Raw genomic sequence first — 24,878 nt, forward strand, 5'->3', positions numbered from 1 at the left:
TTAGCATTGCTTACTGGAAAGAGAAGCAATACTGAGATACACATCATTCATGTGCATTTCACACACCGTTGATAAAAGGCTCTGCCGAAGATGTCACTAAAGTCTGTAGGTTTCTTTCATGGTCAAAAAAGCTCGCAAAGCAATTTGAAGCGAGGTGAACATACAGCAACATATTAATAATCTAGGCATAGGCTATCCATACCTTTGTAAATAATTTTCAATTGGCCACCTCCGCCTCTTTCAAAAAATATAATAAACTTTATCCTGTGTGTATGTTTAAGTATATTGTGTATGTGCATTGTGTTTACAGAGGAAAATTTAAACAATGTTGAAGTGAGAAAATATGGATGAGGCAGCCGCCGCTAGTTCTTCTAATGCACTTGTCCGCCTGTTGTCAGGATTTCCAGAAATAAAGCGAAAGTATTAAAATCCGTGCCCGTCCGCGCCAACAATGATGCAGTAAGCTATTAGCCCTAATAAAATTTAAAGTGACAGAGTAGGGCAAGTCAAAAGAAACCTCAAATGATATGCGTAACAAAGCTCTGGTAATGGCACTTTAGGTGTGTGTGGGGGGGGAGGAGGGGGGGGGGGGGTCGTCGGCATCGCCGGTGGAGGCTCAGCCCCTCCTCCTCCTCCCCCCCCCCTCTCAGAAAACTCTGGAGGGGACTCGGTCCCCGCAGCTCCCCATAGTCGGCACCTATCGATAGAGTCATATTATAATGTACTCCTATTCGATAAACGATTTCAATAGAAAATCGCTTAATTATCGCATCTTCGCTCGTTCAGAGCAATTTTTAACGCAGTTCGTGAAACATCCCCGTATTCGTATTGCGCGACATATTTTTCAAAAGTTGGCTAGCCTGTATGCCAAATCGTGGCCAAGGTGTTGGGCAACGTCATTGTTGCCAGAGCGTCGAAAACCGCGACACTGTTGCCTGCATCAACGTCTTAGCTGTTTTATGGGCCCGTCCTTCAATTCCAAATGTGCACATAGGCATTCTTTTCAGGATAAAGCTGGGAGCCATGAATGTCGTTGTACTAAACGACTTCGAAAGCATCTCGGAAGGCTATTCCAAACTCTTGGGGCGACCGAAAGCATTGTTCCTGGATCACGCAGGTCTCAAAGGTAACGGAGACTTCACTATCTATTTGATTATTAAGCGAAGAAATATGAGGAGGTAGGCTTCTTTAAGGCTGGCTATCTTATAGGTCCCAAACATTTCTCCGGAAAGAAAAAAACAAACAAATAACAACACTCCGAGGCTTCACTGCAAACCGTAAGGTACTAGTCCTTAACCCCTGTGCGGCGTAGCCAAGTACATATTAAACTTAAATCAACGAGAAGTGATGAAAGACCTTCTTTGTAGATGAAAAAAGAACTGCCTGTGCGCATATGAAGCAGTGGTTGGTATACAAACAAAATTAAAAGCCTTTTGAACAGAAATTGTTTACTTGGCCGTTTCTCACAATTTGATGCGTACAGAAGGACATGGATAACACTGATATTTATTAAGTATATCACGATATCGCCCTGTGGAAAGTGAGAGGTCTCCGCTTCGGCAGCAATAAATGTAATACTTTGCAAAGGATCCGTTTCCAGCATTGCCAGATGTCTGAAACGTGCCACGGGCTCCTGCAATAATTTATACATCCATGCACAGGTGTTTTGCTCTATTTCTTGTTGAGCATTCACATGCATCCCAGCGTCATCTTAGGAGGAGAGTGCGAAGCTGCTAGTCGCACGCTTGGCGGTGTTCAGAGAATATGTAAACGAAAAGCATGTGGTAAAGGGAATCGGGAATGTGCACTGATGCCACGGTCTTTCAGTGCACTACGAGTCCTTTAATATTGATGCGCAACACCAAGCAAACATGCGCACCGATGTTCAGTCTGGGGGCTCTGCGCTGCGTGATGTTAAAGACGCGACATTCTGTGCAGCAAAAGCAGAGCCGCTTTTCGGCCAAACTTATTCGTATTTCCAACAATTCACTCGAAGAAATATCAGACTCCGTGATATCTGACAAGCCATTTAATATGATAACAGAGCCTATTTAAGAGATAGGGCTTGTACAGCGATGTGAGGTCACGTGTAACGTACGTTTTCTGATTTCGGAGCGTACCTTCATGTTACTGTGTGCCTATTTTATCTATCGACTTCAAACAATTATTTGCTACTTAATAAATAACATCCATCAGTGCGAACCATCATCTTTTCAACGACACTACAATACTATGCAGGTATGGGTGGTTATTTATTTTTTAAAGTGGACATAGCGCTCTGGTAAAGCTGGCGACAAAGCTCGCAACGATGGTGATAAAATTCAACATCTGCCACAATGCGCAACTTAAACAAATAGGCAGCACTACACCGTCTACAAGCAGTTGTCGAAGTTAAGGAACATTTTATTGATAAACTGCGCACGTTCCTGCAAATGAGGCGTCACATATATGTTACATAACTACGCAGACCGCGATTTCACCGGGGCTGCAAGAATAAAGCCTGTAGCCCCGCTCATTTACCTCAAACTGCTATTGCACAAACAATTGCACTACCGCGAATGCAGGCACCATTTCTGCTTAAAAGCGACTTCCTATTCCTCCCAGGTTTGGCAAATCTCAATGGGCGGCCCTGGGTCGAGAACCGAAGGTTCTGCGTTCGTTCCATTACCTCAGGGTCGTACGGTGGAAAGACAATGGATCAGCAGATTGCGGTAAGAGTTCGAGTGAGTTACTCGAAAGTGAACGTAATGACGCCTTCCCTTAAGCGGCGTGTTTGCAACGTACCACGAGTTCACTTGTCTGCAGCAGACATCCTTGCCTAGCTGCTGTGTGCCGTTGCTATACAATCAGAACCAAAAATGCACACCACGGTGTGCAGGTGAAGAGGAAAACTCTTGAAAGCTGTGATCAAAGTGCCAACCTATTTTCATACGGACGCTTTGTTACAAGCTCATCACTGTCCGTGAACTTAAACTAGTTAACTGACATAGTGAAATGCATTAGCGCTTCATAACATTATGCACATAACATTAACATTAGGGTAACATTAATACATAATAAGATTCATCATCAGCAGCAGCCTATTTTCTGTCCACTGCAGGACGATCTCTGCGATCTCCAACTACCTCCGCCCTGCGCCAACCGATTCCAACTTGCGCCTGCAAAATTACCTAATTTCATCACCCCATCTAGCCTTCTGTCGTCCTCGACTGCGCTTCCTTCCCCTTGGCACACTATCTTTCTCTTAATGTCAATTAGAATATCGGCTATCCCTATCTGGTCTCTGATCCTCACTACTCTCTTCCTGTCTCTTATCTTTACACCTTCATTCTTCGTTCCATCGCTCTTTCCACGGTCCTTAACGTGTTCTCGACCTTCTTTGTCCATCTCCAATTTTCTGCCTCATATGTTAGCACGGCTAGAAGGCACTGATTGTACACCTTTCTTTTGAATGATAGTGTTAAGCTTCCAGTCAGGATCTGACAATGTATGCCGTATGCACTCCACCCTTTTTTATTCATCTGTTGATTTCCTTCTCGTGATCAGCGTCCCCTCTGAGTAATTGACCTAGGTGAACGTACTCCTTCACAGACTCTAGAGGCTGACTGGCGATCTTGAACTCTTGTTCCCTTGCCAGGGTATTGATCATTGTCTTTGTCTTCTGCATATTAATCTTCAACCCTAGTTTTACAATCTCTGTTAAAGTTCTCAATCATTTGTTGTAATTCATCCCTAGTGTAGCTGAACAGGACAATGTCATCTGAAAACCGAAGGTTGCTGTGATATTCGGCGTTGATCCTCACTGCTAAGCCTTCCCAGTTCAACAGCTTGAATACTTCCATGCACGCAGTGAATAGCATTGGAGAGATTGTGTCTCCCTGTCTGACCCCTTTCTTTATAGGTATCTTCCTGCTTTTATTGCGTAGAATGAGGGTAGCTGTAGAATCTCTGTATATATTTTCCAAGGTATATGCGTAAGCGTTCTGTACTCCTTGATTAGGTAATGCCTCTATAACTGCTGGTATCTCTACTGAACCAAATGCCTTTCTGTAATCTATGACAGCCATATAGAGAGGTTGATTGTACTCTGCGGATTTCTAGATTACCTGAATAATGACATGGATGTGATTCATTGTAGAGTATCCCTTCCTGAAGCCAGCCTGTTTTAATGGTTGACTGAAGTCAATTATTGCCCTTGTTCAGTTGGAAGGTAACTTGGTGAATATTTTAGACAGTACTGAAATTAGGCTAATGGGTCTATGATTTTTCAATTTTTTAACGTCTTCCTTTTGTGGATTAGTATAATGTTCGCATTCTTCCAGTTCTCTGGGACCCTTGAAGTTGTTAAACATTTCGTCTAAAGGGCCCCAAGATTTTCAGCATGTCTCCTCCATCTTAGATGTGTTACATTTTCACACTTCTGTACATGCACAGTACTACAATGATGTTATAAATTTGTGAAAACCCATTCCGGCGGACGTTAATGATGCGTCTCAAAATATTCGGTACCTTTCATGAAAAAATCATGTAGCGAACACAGGACAGCATCAATGAATTCTCTCAACTTTAGCAGCGACGATGTTCGCGGCTCGGAAGGCTCGCCTACAGAAATTTCAGCTCGGGACGCGCCCGAACAATTCTCAATAGCACCTGTCAGTGCGATATGTTTCCCTCTAATGAATGACGTTGCCTTGTGCCACTGAAGCTTTGTCGCTGAAATTGGCATATTGGATGATTCATCTTTGTTTGAGCGTACGGAACTTATCTAAAATCGAGTGGAGGACATCGCTATCGGAGCTGCTGCGTTGTATAGTTTCGTGATATTAAAGGTGGTTTTAATTTTATATATATATATATATATATATATATATATATATATATATATATATATATATATATATATATATATATATATCTGATGAACTGAGATTTTCGCACAAACATCGTTTTCTGCCTATAATACTCGTTCTTATAGCGCCTTTTTGTTCTTGAGCGACCAGGACGAGGCCGTCTATTTGGCGAGAAAGATATCCGACACGAAGGGTGCAGCCATCAACGCTGGTGAGCTCGTCCTGCCAAGCGTGTCCAATAACGTGACGGCGCTAGTGTTGGGCGCACGATATGACTTCGAAGACAAGCGGCGGACCTTCTTGGACGGATTGCTCGTGAAGGCGATGCGATGCTTGGCTGCGGGCGCAGTCGTTACTGTCATGCCTATTGGCCTGAGGGCCATCGCTACACTCTTCTTCACCAAGCTTGGCCAGATAAGGAGAATTGCGGAGGACTTGCAAACATTCTTCAGGTGCGGCTGTCTTGTATTTCTCTCGAGACGCAAACTTGTCACATGTGCACGCTCTGCTGTGATGGCGAAGATAGTGATGATAATGACTGACTTGCTAGTAAAATAGCTAATTTGGTGATTTGACGGCCCTATGGGGAGCACATCCGAAGGTCGTCAGAAGTAGGTTTTTCCTATGGAATAAGATTTAAGCAAAACCGATCAAAGGCGTAATATGACTTAAACAGTGATGTGACGCGTTGCTTTCATACCCACGCGAAGCAACACTATCATTTATGGATGGTTACACGAAAGAAAGGCATGCTGTACTTTGTTCCGTTCGGTAAAGGAATGCACCTTGATCTGTTTAATTTTTAATGTGCAAATTCTATGCTCATTTCTCAAGCTCTTCAAAAAATGATACTGAGAATTAACGCTGCTTTTATTGTTAATGGTTGAACAATCATGGTGCTCTGTCTCGGTGGGTGAATCTTTCTGTAAGTAAATGTAACGTCAGCGGCGAAGGCCGGAAGGAGTTCCAGTTTCCGAAAGCCTGGAACGTACAGTTTTCCAGAAGGTTGTGTGCGTATTCCTGGGCCTTTACCAACGTAAACACCGAGTCACTAGCTTTGTTGCGTGAGCTTTGTTTCAGCGACGAACTTGCTTTTGGAAATATTGGCCCAATAATTTCCTCCTTTCTGAACTGCAGCCAAGAAGTAGTATCCGGACAGGCAAGCGGGAGACAAGAGAACAGCATTAGTTTCATTGAAGACTACAAGCAGATGATCGCTAATGAAAAGGGCAACGCAAACAGCTGTTTTAAAGGTGCGTTCTTTTAGTGCTAATTCGAACAGTGAACACTACCACCGTGCTGAGCACTTTTGCGGCAGGAAAAAGAAAGCTCTATGCGCTTACTGACTACACAAATGAAAGTTGGCATACGCATGTCTTTGTTTATCTGACATTACACGGCCTGGAAGCGAAATACAGGTTTACGGGAAGTAAAGTTCCATTTTTGCAACAATGAACCTCGTGCCAATCTCCTGTTACCTATACAAGCAATAGGTACCACCTTCACCACGCGTGTCAAAACATCGTAAATGCTCACCTTTACGGAAAAATAATAGCTTGAGTTATACAAAAGCTTCTTCTTTAATTAAAATAAGAGCACTAAACTATCTTCGCTCTGTATTGGCCAAGAATATTCTTTTTCGCATAGTAATAAGAACGAAAGTAAATAGTGAAGGTGGGAATTAGCCCTAAATATACACGCATTACGTGCATACTCTATTTCTGGACTGTGCAAGCGTTGTGAGAGTTAGAAACGGGGTCAATCACGAGCCGAGCTCATAAAGGGGTTCGTACAAAAAAAAATATTGCCCGCTGCTAGCATGCTGGCCAATAACGATAACAGCGATGAAGTAACTAGTGCACCGAATGCATGGGAAATATCTCCTAGTGCACATATCTTTAGTTGCGAATTCTCTCTGTATTCTGATAACGAATCTACCGTATGCAGAGCCGCTCGGTTGTATAAACTGGGTGTAAGTTAGGCCAGCTTCATTAATAGCAAATGTTTTTGTTTGGTGTTCGCTCTGCGTCTCCATTTTGGTACCACAGATGAATTTCTCCTCGGCAACATTCTGACGCTGTTCGGCGCGGGCTCCCAGACGACCTACCAGACCGTGGTGTGGCACCTACTAAACCTGGCCGACAAGGTGGACACAGTCCAGCGCAGGATCAGGCATGAGGTCGATCTGGTGGTGGGAAGAAACAGACCTCCTCGCTGGGAGGACCGACATGACATGCCTTACACCATGGCTAGCATCTGGGAACTCTACCGCTGGAGGACGCCAGCGTTGCTTGGAGTACCGAGGCAGTAAGAATAGGCGATGCTGACAAAATGGCGCGCTGTGTTTCTTTTAATCCTGTGTTTCGTTTTTTTTGCGAACAGAGGATTCAATAACGTGTTATCTATTTTGTACTTTCAGAAAATATTTCAAGAAAGTACGCTATTGATTAGAAAAGTAAACTTCCAAGTAGCAATCTTCCCCTCAGTATACCCGTACGCCACCTATTTGCGGATTCCAGCAGCGGTGTTGTAACGTCAATTGCAGAAAAGAACAAAAAACGAAACATGCCAGAGATTATCCAACAAAAACGAGAAGTTTTGCCACCTGCCATCTTTTTTTTTTCAGAACCAGATAAGTTTCTTTTGTCATGTCCACTTTCAAACACGCACCGCGATGGCTTAGAGGCTGTGTTGTTGCGCTGCTAAGCCCGAGGTCGCGGGACCAAACCACGACCGCCGCGGCCGTATTTCGACGGGGGGCAAATGCGAAAAACGCCCACGTCCCGTGCATTGGGGCCACTTTAAGGATCCCCTGGTGGTCGAAATTAATCCGGAGTCCCGCACTACGGCGTGTCTCATAATCATATCGTGGTTTTGGCGGGTAAATTCCCACAATTCATTCTATTTTCAAAGAAATTACGATGCAAGAAATTGTGTGCATGGCACAGATACACTTAGCTTGCCTTCATGTTAATGTATAATTGATGTCACCGATGACAAAAATTGAACCGACATACTGAGATGCGCAAAGAACGCACCAAGCAATTCACCGCTTGCTGTCTGCTTATGCACTTAGCATCGGTTTCAGCGCAGTCAGCATGCAACATGCACTATAGCTACTCTAATTAACGCAGAAAGCTGGGCTGTTGGTGTTGATCCAGTTGCTACTCTGACCTTCGGCGCTCTCTGCAATTTCTGTCTCCAGCCTTGATCTGTTCGCACAACGAAGCACATTGCCCCAATTTATTCAGCATCAAGGTGTCAAAACATCTAAACATCGAAATAGTCTACGGTAGTCACCAGGGCACGTGCCCCGGCAGAGAGGGTATGATATAGCTTTGGCTTCTTCCTCAGGGAAACCTCATTTTTGCTTCGCTTAGGCCATGGCTTCGTCGAAGTGAGGGATCTATTGTGATGAAATTTGAAATGTTGGAAACTATTCTAGGCCAATGTATTTTCACCAATGCTCGTGATCTATGGTGCGAGCTTTTTTTCTTTTTTTCATCAGCGCGCGCTTGCTTAGCGCTCGGACGTTATGTGCGCTTGTTTTGTCGGGCATCGCCTTGTCTGTGACGCGATGGCATGAATTGTTCTGGGGTTTTACGCGCTAAAACCACGATTTGATTATGAGGCACCCCGTAGTTGACGACTCCGGACCAATTTTGACCACCAAGGGGATCTTTAACGTGCCGTCAAGGCAAGCGGCGCGGGTGTTTTTGCATTGCGCCCTCTTCGAAATGCGGCCGCGGCGGCCGGTATTTGATCCCTCGAGCTTATAGCTGCGCAACGCCATAGCCACTAAGCCACCGCGGCGATGGCATGAATACCGCGACAGAAAACCGGTTACCGCTCCCCTGCTACGCGCCAGTTCAAAAAGAGTAGAGAAACGTCGGAGAAGTCAAACCACAGGTGCAGTCGGTAATAGCCGAAGGATAACGCGTTTGTTATCTTCACCGGCAACAGTGGCAAGGTCGATCCAAATAGGTCGCGAAGCTTCGGGCCAAAAGCGGTTCAGTACAAAGTGTTACCGACCTCAGCAAGGGTGGTTATGGGAGCAGCGACTGAAGCGCGACTATGTTTGGAGGGAACAAACATTGAGAATGAAAAAAAAAAGTTTTTGTAATTCATGCGAGACACAGATTCATTCAAAGAAAATAAAATTTCTGGTCAATCTTATATATTCGTGACGAGTTAAGAAATACAAGTTTATTTAATTTTATTATTATACTAGGAGGAGGAATAAACTTTTATTGTAGAACCAGCACTTTATGATGGCCGGGCCTACGCCTCCCACGAAGGGACGTCGAGGGCTTGCCTCGCCGCCGCCTCGCGGGCGTGCTGGGTCGCCCAGGTTTGGTCGTCGAGGGTGGAGCTCCGCAGAGCCTCATGCAACCTCGACGAGAGAGTCGTGGTGTTAGTCTGTGCGTACTGTGCTGGGCACTCCCATAGCATATGCGAAAGCGTAGCCGGGTGAATTCCACAGCACCGGCAGTTGGGGGTAGTGTAGACGTCCGGAAATATAAGGTGGAGGCGGGCGGGTGAAGGGTACGTGTTTGTTTGTAGTAGACGCAGGGTGGTAGCCTGCGCCCGGCTGAACTTTGGGTGAGGCGGGGGGAAGATTCGGCGACTCAGGTAAAAGGCCTTAACAAGATCGTTATAAGTTGTCAGACTGTCCCTGGTGTCCAACTCATCTCCAGTGACTCCGGCGCGGTTGACTAGGCCTCGCGCAATGGAGTGGGTGACCTCGTTGAGATTGGGGAGGTGTGGGTGGACAGGGCCCGCATGGGCCGGGATCCATGTTAGGGAGATTATGCTGTCTTTAGAGTGTGGTGCCTGGCAGAGGATGCGAAGAGCTTGGGGACAAATACGCCCTTTGCTGAAGTTAGTAACGGCTGAGCGAGAGTCACACACTATGGTGTGACAGGTGGGATCTAAAGTGGCCAGGGCGATGGCCACTTCTTCAGCCGTCTCTGCAGTGGGGGTAGTGACGCTGCAGGCATGGTGTAGGGCTCCATCGCGTGTGGCAACGGCCACAAATCGTGTGCCATGGGAGTATCGGGTTGCATCAACAAATGTGACGCCAGGTACGTTGGCAAGGGCTCTTATGATAGCTCCGGCCCGAGCTTGGCGCCTGGCCCTGTTATATTCAGGGTGCATATTCCTAGGGATAGGGTCTATGTAGATCCAGCTACGGATGTCGGTCGGGATCGGTTGCTTGGGGCCCTGTTGCTGATGGTAGGTGAAGCCAAGCGTGGACAGAATAAAGCGCCCCGTTTCAGTATGGGTGAGCCGTTCAAGCTGAGAGCGTTGTTGGGCTTCAATGAGTTCGGAAAGGTTGTTGTGAACTCCCAGTTGGTTGAAGAGTTCAGTGCTGGTGCAATGTGGGAGACCAAGTGCTTGCTTGTAGACCCCTCGTATGAGGGTGTCGAGCTTGTTCTGCTCAGCCCGGTACCAGTTGAGGTACGCAGCAACGTAGGTGATGTGGCATATGACAAAGGATTGGACGAGTCGGAGAAGGCTTTCTTCTTTGAGTCCTCCTCGACGGTTAGATATACGTTTAAGAAGTCGTAGGGTGTTTTGAGATTGGGCACAGATCTTGTTGAGAGCCAAGGCGTTGGAGCCGTTGGTAGAGATGGTGAGACCGAGAACCCGGATACTAGGGACGTTTAAATACATTTCTTTTCAGCGTCCATTCTTACAGGGGGCATTGACGCCGCTATCACTCACAATGCAATGCAGTCCTTGAAATGTTCAAGAAAGGCGCGCTCGTAAAGTCACCTGTTGAAATACGCCGCCCGCACACGTTGTGCTTTTTTTGCTTGTTGACGTTTGTCTGAATTTGGTGACGCGGGTAGCTTCATCGCTTCTTAACCTGTTCGGTCAAAAGTAGTGAGTTACGACCGCCAAATAATTGTTTAGTTGTTTTCGTGCGACTGCGCTGGCCGACGAGATGGGCGTCCAACGATGGGACCAGCACTATACACCTAAAGCTCTCGTCGGCCTCCAAAAAAAGTATGTTCGGTGCAGGGGCGCGATTTCGACAACCGTACGGCTGGCTTTTTCCTGCATCGCATTCCGCGCTGAAAGCTCAAAACGCCGATCAAGTCGCGAGAGAGGGAGAGAGAACAAGGATTTTTATTGGGTGAATGCAGCTTTGGAGAGGCGTTCTCATTCCAGAATGCCTTGAGCTCGGGCCGCGTTTTCGGCCCTCGCAATCAACCGTTGCTGGTCCTCGAGGTAAGAGCTGGCCAAGGCTCTCTCCCAAAGCTCGTTGGTGGGGTAAGGGTTCGGACGATTTAATGGTGCCGCTCTGCAACCCCCTACTGTGTGTCTGAGGGACACGGACTCTGCGCAGAATCGGCATTGCGGCGAGAATTGTGTAGGGGCTGTAAGGTCGTTGTGAATGTTCGGCTTGGTGAAGCTCATATGTGCATTATTTTCGTTGCTTAAGGGCGTGCTTCCCCGGCTTCTCTGGGGCCCACTCTGTTTTGTGTATATGTTTCATGGCAATGTTGTGCTGCTGGCTCGCACCCGGGCCGCTTCCAGAGAGCGCCTGCTTTGGGAAGGCGGTGGCCGGACGCTGTTCGGCGAAAAAGGGAGCGGCAGGGGTTCTCGCGCACTGGTTCTGGCGAGGGCCATAAATCGCGCAGCGAGCCGCTGTAGCGGCATCTGGAGAAGGGAGTAATTGGGGAGTTTTTTGCGACGGGCCGAGGCGCCGCGGGGGGCTCGAGCGGCGGCCACCGCTGGTGCGAGTTACGCAGCCCGGGGACATGGTCCCGCGGCTGGCTGGGGGGTGATAATGTGTGCGGCTGAGCGGGCAGTGTGAGCTGAGGCCTGAGAGACGACAGACCGTTCTCGTCAGGTGCGCGATCGGAGCGACGGACTGCTCCGAGTCCTTGCTCAGCCGCATTCGTAATTGTGAAGCCGTTTTCCTTGTTTGCTTGTAACTCCTTGTACTCCATATACTCATTGTAACCGTTACTATCTGCCTTTAAATAAATCAGTTCGAATGATTGACATCAAGCATCGTTAGTGCCGAGATACCGAAGCAGAGAGCAGGGCATCGGCTCAGGAAGAGCCGAGAGCGAACAACAACCACAAAGAAGGAAGATCCCGGCGGAAGAAGAGAAGAAACCAAAAATTTACTGGGGCTATGAGGCGATTTCTGGTTGGGTGGGGGAATGTATTAACCTGAATAGCTCGGAGGAATCGCCCCTGCTCTCTGGGTAGTGACTTGTGTGGGGGTGAATATGTTATGCGGGTTAGCTTGTAGTGTTGTGTGATGTCTTGGTACGATACTAGAGGGTGCATGCGCTCGGGTTGAGATTCCTCGGCGTCGGCTCGGTGGGTCAAATCTCGAGCCACGTGGTTGGTGACCTCGTTGCCAGGAATGCCGTGATGAGCTGGCGCCCATATGATCATGACTCATCTCGTTGGGGGCTTTTGATTGATGATCTGGAGCGTAGTGGCATGAATTCTGCCGTTAGCAAGGTTGCGGCACGTCTGTTGGGAGTCGGTCACTATGACTTCAATGGCGTGGCATTTGAACATGTAGCTCTAAAGGCAGGCCAACAAAACCAATTTCGCGCCTTCGAAAACAAAATGACGTCTCTTCTGTTTTTAACGGATATTGCGTCACATTATTTTTTCTTCCGCCGGAAGTGTTCCCTCCATATACATACGGCGCTAAGCCCCATGAACCGCCGATGAACCGCCATGTATTGAAGGTATGGGTTCCTATGGAAGCTTCGCTACCAGGTATATTTACCTTGACAGTGGCGACGGTTCTATGACTAGCATCAAGCCTGCGATTGCACGATACATTTTTGTTAAGTGGTAAGTGGCTACAATTACGACGAGCGCCTACAATAACGACCACACCCCATGCGCGTCGGAATCGATAAAGAAGCCTGATAGGCGCGCTGTTACATGCCGTGAGATAGAGAGCGCACACCTCTGTGCAGAAACATTTTTTTGACGGAAAAGCATCAAATGGCCCATTGAGCGAAAAACCCGGCGTCTGTAGCAGCGATGCGGCACCTAAATTCCCATTGGCTGCGACGCCATGTCACGCGCGTGCCTCGACGGAGCAGAGCAGGCGCAAGGGCACACCTGCTGCCGCGCCAGGTGTCACGTGAAGGCAGAGGTCATCAACACGACGCCACGTCACCCTCGCTCCCGGAAACCTGCCTGATCTGCGCGGCGTTCCTAGTCCGCGCAAGCTCTCGCCTGTGTCCTAACTTCGCCTCAGTAATCGCTATAAAGAAACTAGTGTATATAAAAAATACAGAGTATATTCGAAATGAAGAACGTTGGTGGTACTGAGTTTCAAACCTACGACCCCACGCTAAGAAGCTGAGCGTCTTACCCACTGGGTTAAGCTAGCGCCTTCGCGATAATAGGCCTGTGCGCTCTGCTTTATGACACCATGCTACTTGAACCGAAATTTCCATTGCTAAGCCCGGCGCGACGAAAGCGGTGACATCAAAATTTCCGCCGCTTACTCGGGAGCGTTTCCACTAGATGCAGTCGGGCAAGGTAGCATGGGGTCACGGATCGAAGTGCACTGGCCTTGTGCTATCTTTGAGGGGATGGCCAAGCGTATCAACGTGCTCGCTTGCCCGCGAGGAGCTCATAGCTAGAAGGACCGCTCATCGGCGTTCAATCGGACATCAATAAGAATTGCTTAGGTGTCCTTGGAATGTTTTAGAGGACAACAAAAGTTTCAGCCGTAGCGCAGGACATGCGATGCAGGATATTTATGCGTTGTTTCAGGCATCACAATTCGCGCCTGTCAGTGGACTACGTCGTTCTATTCTCCGACGTCTCTGTCTGACCCATGCACAGAACGACGGCGCGCCTCGACGGCGAACGGGCGCAAGTAGCCGAGCATAATAGACAGGCTGCTGTACAGTTTGTCATAACGTCGTGCGGGGGAACAAACCTCGTAGCTCAGTTGTATATGTTGTATATATACCTGCGATTTATTCTTATTTTCAGCTAGAACGCACATGACGTTAAGTATAGGACGTCTGTTGACGTTTTGAACTATACATACTTAACAGCATTGAATACCGCTTGCGTCCCATTTATATCGCAAGAATTTTCCACGTATGTTTAGTTCGAAGGGAGAACTGTTGTCAGATTTGCGATAGGCAAATGCCAGTATAGTTAATGACAGGTTTATCCACTTATCCAAGCAGTGAATCTCTCCTTTCACTAGTATAAGAGGGAAACAGTTTGCATTTAAGTAAATTGTTTCTGCCGCCAAATATCTTGTGTTTTTTTTTGTTTTTTACGGAACTGCTTTGGCTATTACAAAATCACTTCGAGGTATCAGTATGAGCAAGTGGCTCATATCGCGATAATGTCAGTTCTTCGCGGGGCGACCCTGCCTAAGTGATGAATGAAAAAAAGACTGTGAATATGCCTCAGTGATGCATGTTTAAACAACGGAAAAGTTCTATTTCCGTATTCTTCCAATTGAATTCGTAGGGCCGAAGAAGACGTCGTGGTCGGTCAGTACCTGATCCCGGCTGGAACGGTCGTGATCTCCAACATATGGGCGGCGCACATGGACCCGGAACGTTGGACTGACCCGGAGCAATTCAAGCCAGAAAGGTTCCTCACCGATGAGGGTTCAGTACTAATAGAAAAGCCACAGAACCTCATTGCCTTCTCTATAGGTAGGAGCACACTTCATAGTAGTCATTTATATGAAGATAAACCCCCACCGCAATAATTCTAGGCCCAAAAGACTTTCATGGTTCGCTGATACTCATTGCAGGTCGTTTCCCATTTTTTCTTTATAATAGTGATAATTTCCGTCTATATAAACATGCATAATCTGTTGAAGACCTTTTCTAAAAAGACAAAGAAAATTGAGTACATTTTAAGGCACTGCAACTGCGTGCTCTAGCAATCTTAGAGCGATATGAAGTGAACTTGAGGGGAGAGTGGCTTCTTATAGTTCAGTGCGCTTCAAAATTCAAAATCGTGGATAAACAAGTGATAAATCATCGCAGAACGTCTTTATCTTCAAAAATCGTGCAAGATTTGCCTCAGCGCACGTCGTTATCTAGATTATCTACTCGAAGGGGTCAAAACATTCGTGACCTCTACCCCGGTATAGCACAGGTGCTCGATTTGAATGGCGGGGAAAACGTGCTGTGCGAAGCGTTCGGCGAGAACTAGAATGCGGCATAATTTTCTCGTTGAGTCAATATTTCGCTTCTCTTCGGACGTGGTCATAGCCTTGTCTGTGCTAGAATTAAAAAAAACGTACAGATTCCTGTAATCATTAGGCAGCGACAAGGTGATGAAGCGTGTTTCAAGCAAAGAAAGCGCCAAATTGCACACGTCTTGCATTGGAGATTCGAAATTCCTGTATTAGGGATACAGAACCACATACACAAAAGTTAAACAAGTGAATAAACGAATATCTTTTATGTGAGTTATACGGATCGCGTCACGCGCAAGGGCGTCACATAGCGTCGTTGGGGTTAATCTGGACACCAGCCCGATAGTTTCCTGCCTTAATCAATGATTGTGTCACTGCGATGCTTGTCACGGAAAGAAACAGATGAATCATAAGGCAGCTAATCTTTCGAAAGCGCTCACAACTCTTCTATTTCACTTTATTTTCAATTTACCTTTCATTGCCAGTACATGCTTGTCGCTGGTGGTGGATAGTATGTCTCGTATTCCCGGTCTGCTCCGGGCTTCGATCAACATTTAGTTCCCTGTCGTGTAAGCCGATCTGCACCAGGGTTTCGTTGGTGCGGGTGTAATTCTGCATTGACCCTACTGAGTTGTGTATCCGAGGCTTCGTGTTAAGATGTCGCTATCTTCTTGAAATACCAAAATATTGTAATGGCGCAACAACCAAGTCGCTCAAAGCAGCGTGCACCCCTTTTGGGAAAGTTTGGTGGCCATTTAATCGTCCGTTCGCCACGGACGTCCACGCATCCTGTCGGCTTCAACAATGCTGGACGTTATGTGCTCAAGCATCCGTGCTGTCATCTATTTCCTGTTATTATTACCTCCTCTTCTTTTTTTTTTGCTTTTTTAAGAGCAAATTGCACCGTGGTGAAGAAGACGTGTTATCGAATGCTGGCGAAGGTTCCTGCTAAAACGGCGCATTTATTGACCTTCTGCGCAACTACCAAACTCTACCCAAAAGCATATTGCCTCAATTGATAAACAAAAACATTGGTGTGTGTCTAATTAGCCTGGAAAATTCTTAAATGCCGCTCGCCTCGTAATTAGGTCGTGGTTTCGGCATGTAAAACTCGGAAATATAATCTAATCTCAAGTCCGAAATACCGCTCGCGACTCTTGTGACAACTAATCTAGCTTTAGCAGCTTTCAGGGCATCTTTTCGACCCTCCTGCTTACTAATTTTTAGAACGATGGTTTTCATGAAAAGAATGAGATATGTTCATTGGGTTCGCATAACGCAACGATCCAGGCATGCTTTAGCATACGTTGACTTGTCTTCATTGCTTGGTATATTCGCGGGATTCTTGCTTTCTATCTCCTTTACCTATTATTTCTCTACCTTATCATACTCTTTCTCAAGCATTGGGTCACAAAACGGAAGCTAGTCTCTATCTTTCCTGTGCCTTCTTTTCTTCCTTCTTAAGCACATTTGTGACCATAAATGCCATCCAGGGGCTATTTGTTGGAGCACTACAACAAAACTACAAGCGTTTATTTTCGTTACAATTACTCCATTGAACCCGGATTTTTCTATTTATATTTTATTTTTTCAGGCAAACGAATGTGCCCCGCGGAACCCTTGGCCAACGCGCAAGTGTTCGTGTACATTGCGCTGATGGTCCAGCGCTTCGTCATTCTGCCAGAGGAGGGAAAATCTATAGACCTGAGTTTCGACAGTGACGGCCTCTGCGTCCCCAGACTGCAACACCTGCGCTTCATGGAGCGATAGCAAGAGAGCTGGCTCCAATCTAGTCGCATATATACCCCACTCAGACTTGTGGAAAGCCCAACTCACATGTTTATCCAAAGCGCATATTTAGAGGAGGTGGTTCTCACCAGAACGACCATGAGTCTACTTGGTATTCGGGGGAGAGGTGCCTCACCTCCTCTTCAAATTTCAAAGGGATGACTCATTTTAGGAAGTAGCAACATACTCCGTCATTTTCTTGAAGCACTACAGCACTATATTACTATCGCTAGTTGGCGGAATTAAGTGCGTTTGACGGGGATTGAACAACTGACACATTTTCTTTATTTTCCCCTTTATTCCTTCGCGCTTATCGTAGTCGTCTGTCCACCATGGCTTGCGAAAATTAGTCTTATCGGCAGGTGCCAAATAAAAAGCCATGGCACGTGTGACACATTTTTTTCCCCGTAGTTCATTGCATGCGACAAACTGAGCAGATATTGCTAGCGTAAGCGGCTGGCAACCAAAAAGGGTAACTTTTTCGCAGTGTTCCTAGGTGGGCGCATGGAAGGTGCCCACGTAATCTAGTAGACTAGATTTGCACTGAGTGCGCGTTGAAATTTATACCAGCAAGAAAAGTTGAAAAAACTTTCACTAACAGATAGCATGTCCTCTGCGTCAGTCTCTGTGTCAAAACACGAAAGCGCCCATAGTCATCGTTCACGCCCTGGCGTTATTATTTTTCTATTTCTTTGATGTCCTGGTGAATTGAAAAGTTTCTGCGTGCAATTTACCGAAAGAGCTATAGAAATAGAAAGTCATTTATTTTGCGCACACGTCATTTGTGTTTATATTGCTTTTTCTTACTCTGCGCCTTGACAGACGACTGACAGCACAAACCTTTGCTTTTTGACGACTCGCATGTATTGGTTTCTAATAAAACGCGCGTTTTCTCAAGTTTTTCTCTACCCTAAACAACACTGACGCTTGAATCATAAGAAGCCGACAAACACTGACACCAAGGACAACATAGGAGAAATTACTTCTGCTTAATAAATGAAATAGAGAAATGATAAATAAAGCGAAATTGGATGAAAAAACAACTTCCCGCAGGTAAGGAACGATCCCGAAACCTTCGCATAGTGGTGGCGCTGGCAATAGCGTTCCCAGGGTTCTACTAAGAAACATAAATACCCAAGAAAGTGGATGGGGATACGGCGCCGCGGTAGCTCGATTGGTAGAGCATCGCACACGAAATGCGAAGGTTGTGGGTTCGGTTCCCACCTGCGGCAAGTTGTTTTTTCATCCACTTTAATTTCCATTCATTTATCGTTTCTTTGTTTCATTTATTAAGCACAAGTAATTTCCCCTATGTTGTCCTATGTGTCAGTGTTTGTTGGATTCTTATGATATGACTAATAAAAATCGGGCCCGTCGGTTAACCTCCTTCTTAATCACGCTTTAAGTACTACTGACATACATTCTGAAGCTGTAGAAACTCAACAACACACTTCATGCTTAGCAAGTTCGAAGACAGAGAAATACTTATAACATGTGTGAATTTAATACTAAAGTTGTCTGAAAATGACGGATCGTCGACATTATCGGGGCGTCATGACACAGAACAATATTTGGTGACGTCATGTAGCAATAAAGCTTGGTATTATGACGGTGTTACATTAAAAAAGTAAACAAAAGTGCTGCGTGCCATACTTCTTGCTACGCTCGTATGTGGCACTCTCAGAAGGTTACAGGAACGAAGCGATCTAGGATATCATGACGTCACTAGGCATCGACTTCTTGTTTGCGCAAACCAAAATTGTTGTCGCTATGATGCTTGTCCATACTTTTACTGGGATTTAGGGGTCTTCTTCCTCCCTACAGCACAAAAAAAATGAGAAGTCAAAATTTCGTGTCGGTACTTAAAGGTTTTACACCCCAGTCACGTGTACGGGCCTTCAAAACAAGTCCTCAAACAAAACAAACCCTCACAAGCTCGACTGTAATACGTTCTGCAGTTTCCATTGTACATCTCTTCTGTGTCGTCAGCTCGCTAGACGACAAAACAGCCTGCGTAGTCTCCGATTTCAACGCTGTCTCCTCGAAGCTGTCAGCACTGAAAAACGAGTTAAAACGGCGGCTGTCCGACGAAGACGGCAAAGTAGCTGTGTAGGCCGATATTTGGAAAATGCCCTGAGTGCGCCCTGTTGCCTTATGTTAGCCACAAGTACAGTCAAGAGAACTCAGCGCCACAACCATGGACCCAGCTGAATTCCACCAGCGACAACTTGGAAATATATATATATATATATATATATATATATATATATATATATATATATATATATATATATATATATATATATATATATATATATATATATATATATATATATATATATATATATATATATATATATATATTTCCAAGTTGTCGCTGGTGGAATTCAGCTATATATTCACACCACAACGACTGGCCAGTCCTTGTGGTGGGAACCTCTCCTTTGGTCCTTTGTGTTTTTTTATTGGTTTTTTCCTTCAAGTATGTACCAACTGGCCCAGAATTCAACCCTTCTGCGAACAGATAAGCACGACAACAAAAGAAAAGAAAAGAACAGCATCATGTTGAAAGAACCAAACTATGCCAGAACGCACTGAGGAAGGAGTAGGCGAAGTAAATATCGCCTCTGTGTCAATTCTTCCTAGAAACAGAATCCATAGAACGCCAATTTTTAATATGTGGCGCGTATAAATTACCAAAGATGAGACTTCTTGAAATTCTGCTTGCTAAGCTATGGGTAAATTTAACATCGCAAATAGTACTAACTTTCGGTGCCACAGGAACGGTCTTTGATGCTGTTTCTTGTGTTAGTCAATCAACAAAACGGAGGGGATTTTAAATTCCAACTTTTATAAGTTCTCTTATTTATAGTTGTGTGTTAAATCCTAGCATTACTATTATATATTGTTCTGTTTAGACAATATCGTTAATCTGTCTGTTTTGATTGCTCAGTTGCACATTACTTGTAGTTTCTTGAAATATTATGTAAAAGGTCAAGTGCCCAATCGCACAGGGTGGGTATGAGCCATATTGTAGGGTCATCATCATCACAACACAAGTGAAATTAACTAAGATTTATCTATAGCAGTTTCCGTGGCGCGTTATTACCACCCCTGATAATTGAAAAATAAATTTTATAATTCATACAGAAACTTCTCTGACAACTGTCTAAGTATGCGTAAGCATTGTGCCACTTGCTCATCTAACGCAGCCCGATGTCATAATCAATGTTATGGAACCTTATCCGAGCATTATAGACCCTTATCAGCCCTCATCGGTCGTTCGCTTATCATGTTTGATAGCGAACGTGGTCGGAAGGATACAGTTCATTACAGCACTCGAATGCACGATCATTGATGTTAATTAAGATAAAGGTAATTAGCCGCAGTTAATTACGATATGGTTAATTAAGGCACGCGAACCCTCGACCTTTGGTAGGAGTCTAACTCACGACCCTCAGCGTTAAAGTGAATTAGGGTTAATTTATAGAAGCCGTTGCAAAACTACCCCTACATTTTCTGAGGGGGGTATGCAATGCTTTACTGATGGTTCAGATGCTTCTGTTTTGAGATTGTTCTTTATTGAAACGTATGCTACCTGTTCTGTGCGTTGTTTGGGAGATTTCAATTTATGTGCACTGCTCGCTTCGCTTTGCTGAGCGCTTGTAGCCTCTGTCTTACGTGGGTACAGGACATTGCATTTTTGCTTGCTTACGAAGGTATGAGCCATTGTTTAAGCAGGTATGAACCATTCATGGTCTTTCGTGACTGATCAATTTCTCATTGGGCAGGTATAGAAGATGATTAAGCACTTAAAACGGACACGCAAAAAACGTGAGCAAAACCTCTACTGATTCAGTACAATAATAGGGAACTGCACCTTCAAATGTACCGTAACGAAAAACATTTGGTCATATATGTTTAAAGGCCTCCGTGCTGACAAAAAGCTTGAAGCTATCATCGTATATACAACTACGAAAAGGAAGCGACGGGCACGCGCTTTAGTGAAGTGAATCTAAGAAAGTAATCGCAGCTGGCTTTAATATTACGCAGAGTTTTCTAAGGACTATTGAATCGTAGCTTTTAAGAAAGAAAAATGATGGCATTTTAATTATTGGGTTGTACGCGGCAAAGCCACGCTCTGGTTATATGAGGCACGCCCTAGAGGGAAGATTCGCATTAATATTTACCAGCTTGGGTTCTGTAACATGCACCCAATGCACGGAACGCAACCATGTTCTTTGATTTATTAATACTAATTATATTTATTTATTTTCATTAAGCCCCCACCAGGATGCAGCCTCCGCGGCCGCGATTGATCCCGCAACTCCCGAGATCAGCAACGCAGCGCCATAGCTCCTGGGCCAGCGAGGCGCGTAATCGTAGCTCTAGTTCCAGAACGAAAAATATATATACTCATCGCCGAGCCTCCTTGGACATAAATATTGTTTCCACTACATTACATATTCGAAGACTAAAACCCCGGAATGCTGTTTTCTTTGCATCCATAAAAAGGTGATGTGGTGAGCTGAGCAGCCGTCAAGGTATATCATACGCAGGCTTGGAAAAAAAAAGAAAAAGGTACCAGCATTACACGCGACAGAGGGATATTTCAACCATCGAACAATTAGAACGCGACAAGCGATCCGCTGAATTGTACAATACAACTGTACAAGTTGTACACAGGGTAACGTTAGGACAAAGAAGACCATGGCAATAGCACGCGCCATGAGCACGCGACTTGGACTGGCTCAGAGAAGAATGGAATGGAATGGAAAACTTTAATCACTCTTTAAAGGTTTTAGCGGGTCGAGGCCGAAGTCTTCGTTCTTGAAGCTTGAGTCCTCTTCAGCCATGGATGGGCCCCTAGTCCAGGGCTCCACTGAGCCGGGCCGCCTCGCACGCGTGCGCTATTAGAGCTCTTTGAGTCTCTAGCTCGCGGCTGGTGAGCCAGCTCTCCCATTGCTCCGCACTTGGTGTTTTGTGTTTGTGGAATGCCTGGTTTCTTGTACACTCCCATGTAATGTGGTATAATGTTGGCTTAGCTCCACACCACGGACAGGTTGCGCTATACTGCGTGGGGAACATCCTACTTAGTATGTGTAAGTTTGGAAAGGTGCCCGTTTGCAGTCTCCGCCATCCTGCGGCCTCCTCCTTTGTTAATGCTTTATGTGGTGGCGGATATTGATATCTTAGACCCTTATAGATGTTTAATAGCTCTGAATAGCTGTTCCCGCAGTTGATCTGTGGCCCCTCTGGGGCGGTTGACGTTCCTGCTCGGCTGGTCATCCCTCGAGCTAGGCAGTCCGCCCCTTCGTTGCCCCTGATCCCTGCGTGGCTTGGTATCCAGATAATGTTATGTGTGGGTTGTCCCTCAGCGATTGGAACTCTGCTGAGGATCTTGAGCGCCGTGTTACTTATTTTGCCTCTTATATAGCTCCGGCACGCCTCTTGTGAATCTGTTAGAATATTGAGCGATATTCCTGTTCTATAACCTTCTTCCGCTGCCAGTGCGACAGCAATTTCCTCTGCCTCGGTTATGTTAGCCACCTCGGCCGTGAGTCCTGTGATTAATTCTCCTTGATTATTTACTACTACCGCTGCCGCGTTGTTTTTGTGTGCGTGTGAGTATAGGGACGCATCGGTATAGACTGTATTGTCCCGATGTCCCATCGTCTTTTCATAAAACTCTGCCCTAGCCTGTCTCCTACTCGCATGGAGGTTTGGGTCCATGTTGCGAGGGATAGGTTGTATGCGTAGTTTCTTTCTTAGTGGGTCTGGTATTGTGGCCCTGCTACTTTGTGATTTTTCTACTTCCCGACCTAGCTTTGTCAGGAGCGCCCTTCCCGTCGTTGTATTGCTGAGTCTTCGTACTTGTGCGTTGAGCTGGCATTCCCTGAGTTCTTCAAAAGTGTTGCTGATTCCAAGTTGCATGAGTTTGTCGTTGGATGTGTTCCTTGGGAGGTGGAGAGCTGTTTTATACGCTTTCCGGAGGATGGTCTCCACTTGCTCTTTTTCGGTTTTGGTGATTGCATGGTACGGCAGTGAGTATGTGACCCGGCTGACTATCAGGCTGTTGACCAACCTGAGTGTGTCCTCCTCTTTCATGCCATATCGCTTGTGTGCCACTCTGCTAATCATTCGGCCCACCTGTCCTGCTGCTTTGTTTAGCAGGCAAATTGTGTGGCTGCATTTCCGGCTTCCTTGCAACCACATGCCGAGGATTCTAATCATCTTTTGTTCCGGGATGTTCTGTCCTTCTAGCCTTACTTCGAGCGGGGCATCAGTGGGGTGTCTGCCCACCCTGAGGAGTTCAGATTTCTCCGTGGAGCATCTGAGGCCTCTTTGCTTTGTGTATTCTTCGATGCAGGTGGCAGCTTCTTGTAGTACCTCTTGTTTATCCCCTAGTGAGCCTTGAGTAGTCCAGATCGTTATGTCGTCCGCGTATATTGCGTGACTGATTCCTTGGATCTTGCTAAGTTTCTTGGTAAGGTTGACCATCGCTATGTTGAAGAGTACTGGCGAGATTACTGAGCCCTGCGGAGTGCCCTTGCATGGCGTTTGAAAGGCGTCACTCCGTAGGTCTCCTAGGCCTACTGTCGCTGTTCTGTCGGTTAGGAAGCTTCTGATATAGTCATGGACTTTCTTCCCGCAATTAGTGGTGTTAATCCCCTCCATAATGGCGGCGTGGGAGACGTTGTCAAAGGCTCCCTTGATGTCGATGGCCATGACCACGTTTTCCCCGTGTTTCGGCATTGTCTCGAGTACCTCTTCTTTTAGCTGTAGCAAGATATCTTGGGTAGACAAGTTTGCCCTGAAGCCGAACATGGTGTTGGGGTACTATCCTCCGTCTTCAAGATGCGTTTGGATTCTTCGGGTCACTATTCTTTCGTACAGCTTGCCTAGGCATGATGTAAGCGAAATTGGTCTGAGATTTTCAATTTGGAGTTTTTTGCCAGGTTTGGGAATCATCACCACTACGGCGTGTTTCCACTCCGCTGGTACTTTGCCATCCTCCCATAGTTTGTTGAGGTAGAGGGTGAGCTGATCAATTGCTTCGTCGCTGAGGTTTCGAATTAGCGAGTTTCGGATTTTGTCCGCCCCTGCTGCTGTGTTCTTTGTTGCAGCCCTTACAGCCTCGACGACCTCTTCTCTTGTGATGGGTCGGTCCGTAGTTGAGTTTTCGTCACCCTGGTAGTCGCCTCGGTAGCCTTCTATCGAGATCTTTCCGTAGCATTTTTCCCGTACTGCTTGGAGCAGTTGTTCTTCTGTTCCTTCATACTGGTGGATTAACCTCTGAATGGATTTGCTGCTTTCCGCCTTGCTCTTGCTCGGATCCATGAGTGTTCTGAGGATATGCCATGTTCTGGCTGTGCTTAGGGTGCCATTCAGTGAGGTACTAAACTGCTGCCACCCCTGCCTTGCCAGCTGCGTTGCATACTCCTCTGCTTGGTGAGTTATTTCGGCAATTTTCTTCTTAAGCTTTCTATTTAGCTTCTGACGCTTCCACCGCTTGGTTAGGCCTCGTCGTGCCTCCCATAACCTGAGGAGTCGTTTGTCCACTTCTGGTGCTTGTTCTGTTCGTTCCACTTCTTTTGTGTAGAGATCTCTTATTTGTCTGAGTTGATGGCTCCAATCCTCTGCCGACGTTATGTCCCCTTTTAGCTGTTTACAGTGGACTCTAAAGGCATCCCAGTCTGTTAGACTTGCCTTGCCAATCTTCCTCCTGGTGATTTCTGCCTCTGTGCTGACCCTGATGATGTAGTGGTCGCTGCCGAGGTTTTCTTGCAAGTTCTCCCATTCGACTTGCTTAGCGCCCCTGACAAAGGTTAGGTCGGGACACGTTAGTTAGTTAGTTGATTCGGGTTTAATGGCGCAAAGGCGACTAAGGCCATGCTGCGCCAGTCACAGGACAGTATAAGATCTAATGTTAAGGTAGTTATAGCTGTATTACCTTAAAGTCGATGCAGATAATCGGTTTCACATAAAAACTGGAACAGGTTAGTGAATGGCACTAGTGGGTCATCGCCCAATATCAAGGCAGGGTGCAGAGGTATATG

At 46.0% G+C, this 24,878-nt stretch overlaps 1 protein-coding gene and 1 long non-coding RNA gene across 3 annotated transcripts in view; one reads left to right on the forward strand and one right to left on the reverse strand.

The window, feature by feature from the left end:
• The window catches only part of LOC135903892 (cytochrome P450 2A9-like), a 30,713-nt gene extending 12,998 nt beyond the window's left edge, over positions 1-17,715 (forward strand). The window contains exons 3-9 of one of the 2 annotated variants that reach the window (XM_065434339.1): positions 1,008-1,126; positions 2,605-2,723; positions 5,001-5,302; positions 5,988-6,103; positions 6,899-7,157; positions 14,346-14,536; positions 16,625-17,715. In XM_065434339.1, coding sequence (XP_065290411.1) covers positions 1,008-1,126; positions 2,605-2,723; positions 5,001-5,302; positions 5,988-6,103; positions 6,899-7,157; positions 14,346-14,536; positions 16,625-16,800 — 1,282 coding nt within the window. In that variant the 3' untranslated portion in view covers positions 16,801-17,715. The remainder of the gene's footprint in view (positions 1-1,007; positions 1,127-2,604; positions 2,724-5,000; positions 5,303-5,987; positions 6,104-6,898; positions 7,158-14,345; positions 14,537-16,624) is intronic. The other variant, XM_065434340.1, reaches the window with a different exon arrangement.
• The window catches only part of LOC135903894 (uncharacterized), a 224,876-nt gene that overhangs the window by 72,522 nt on the left and 127,476 nt on the right, over positions 1-24,878 (reverse strand). The window lies entirely within an intron of this gene.

The sequence above is a fragment of the Dermacentor albipictus genome, chromosome 3, assembly GCF_038994185.2.
Source record: "Dermacentor albipictus isolate Rhodes 1998 colony chromosome 3, USDA_Dalb.pri_finalv2, whole genome shotgun sequence".
In the NCBI taxonomy this organism is placed as follows: Eukaryota; Metazoa; Arthropoda; class Arachnida; order Ixodida; family Ixodidae; genus Dermacentor; species Dermacentor albipictus.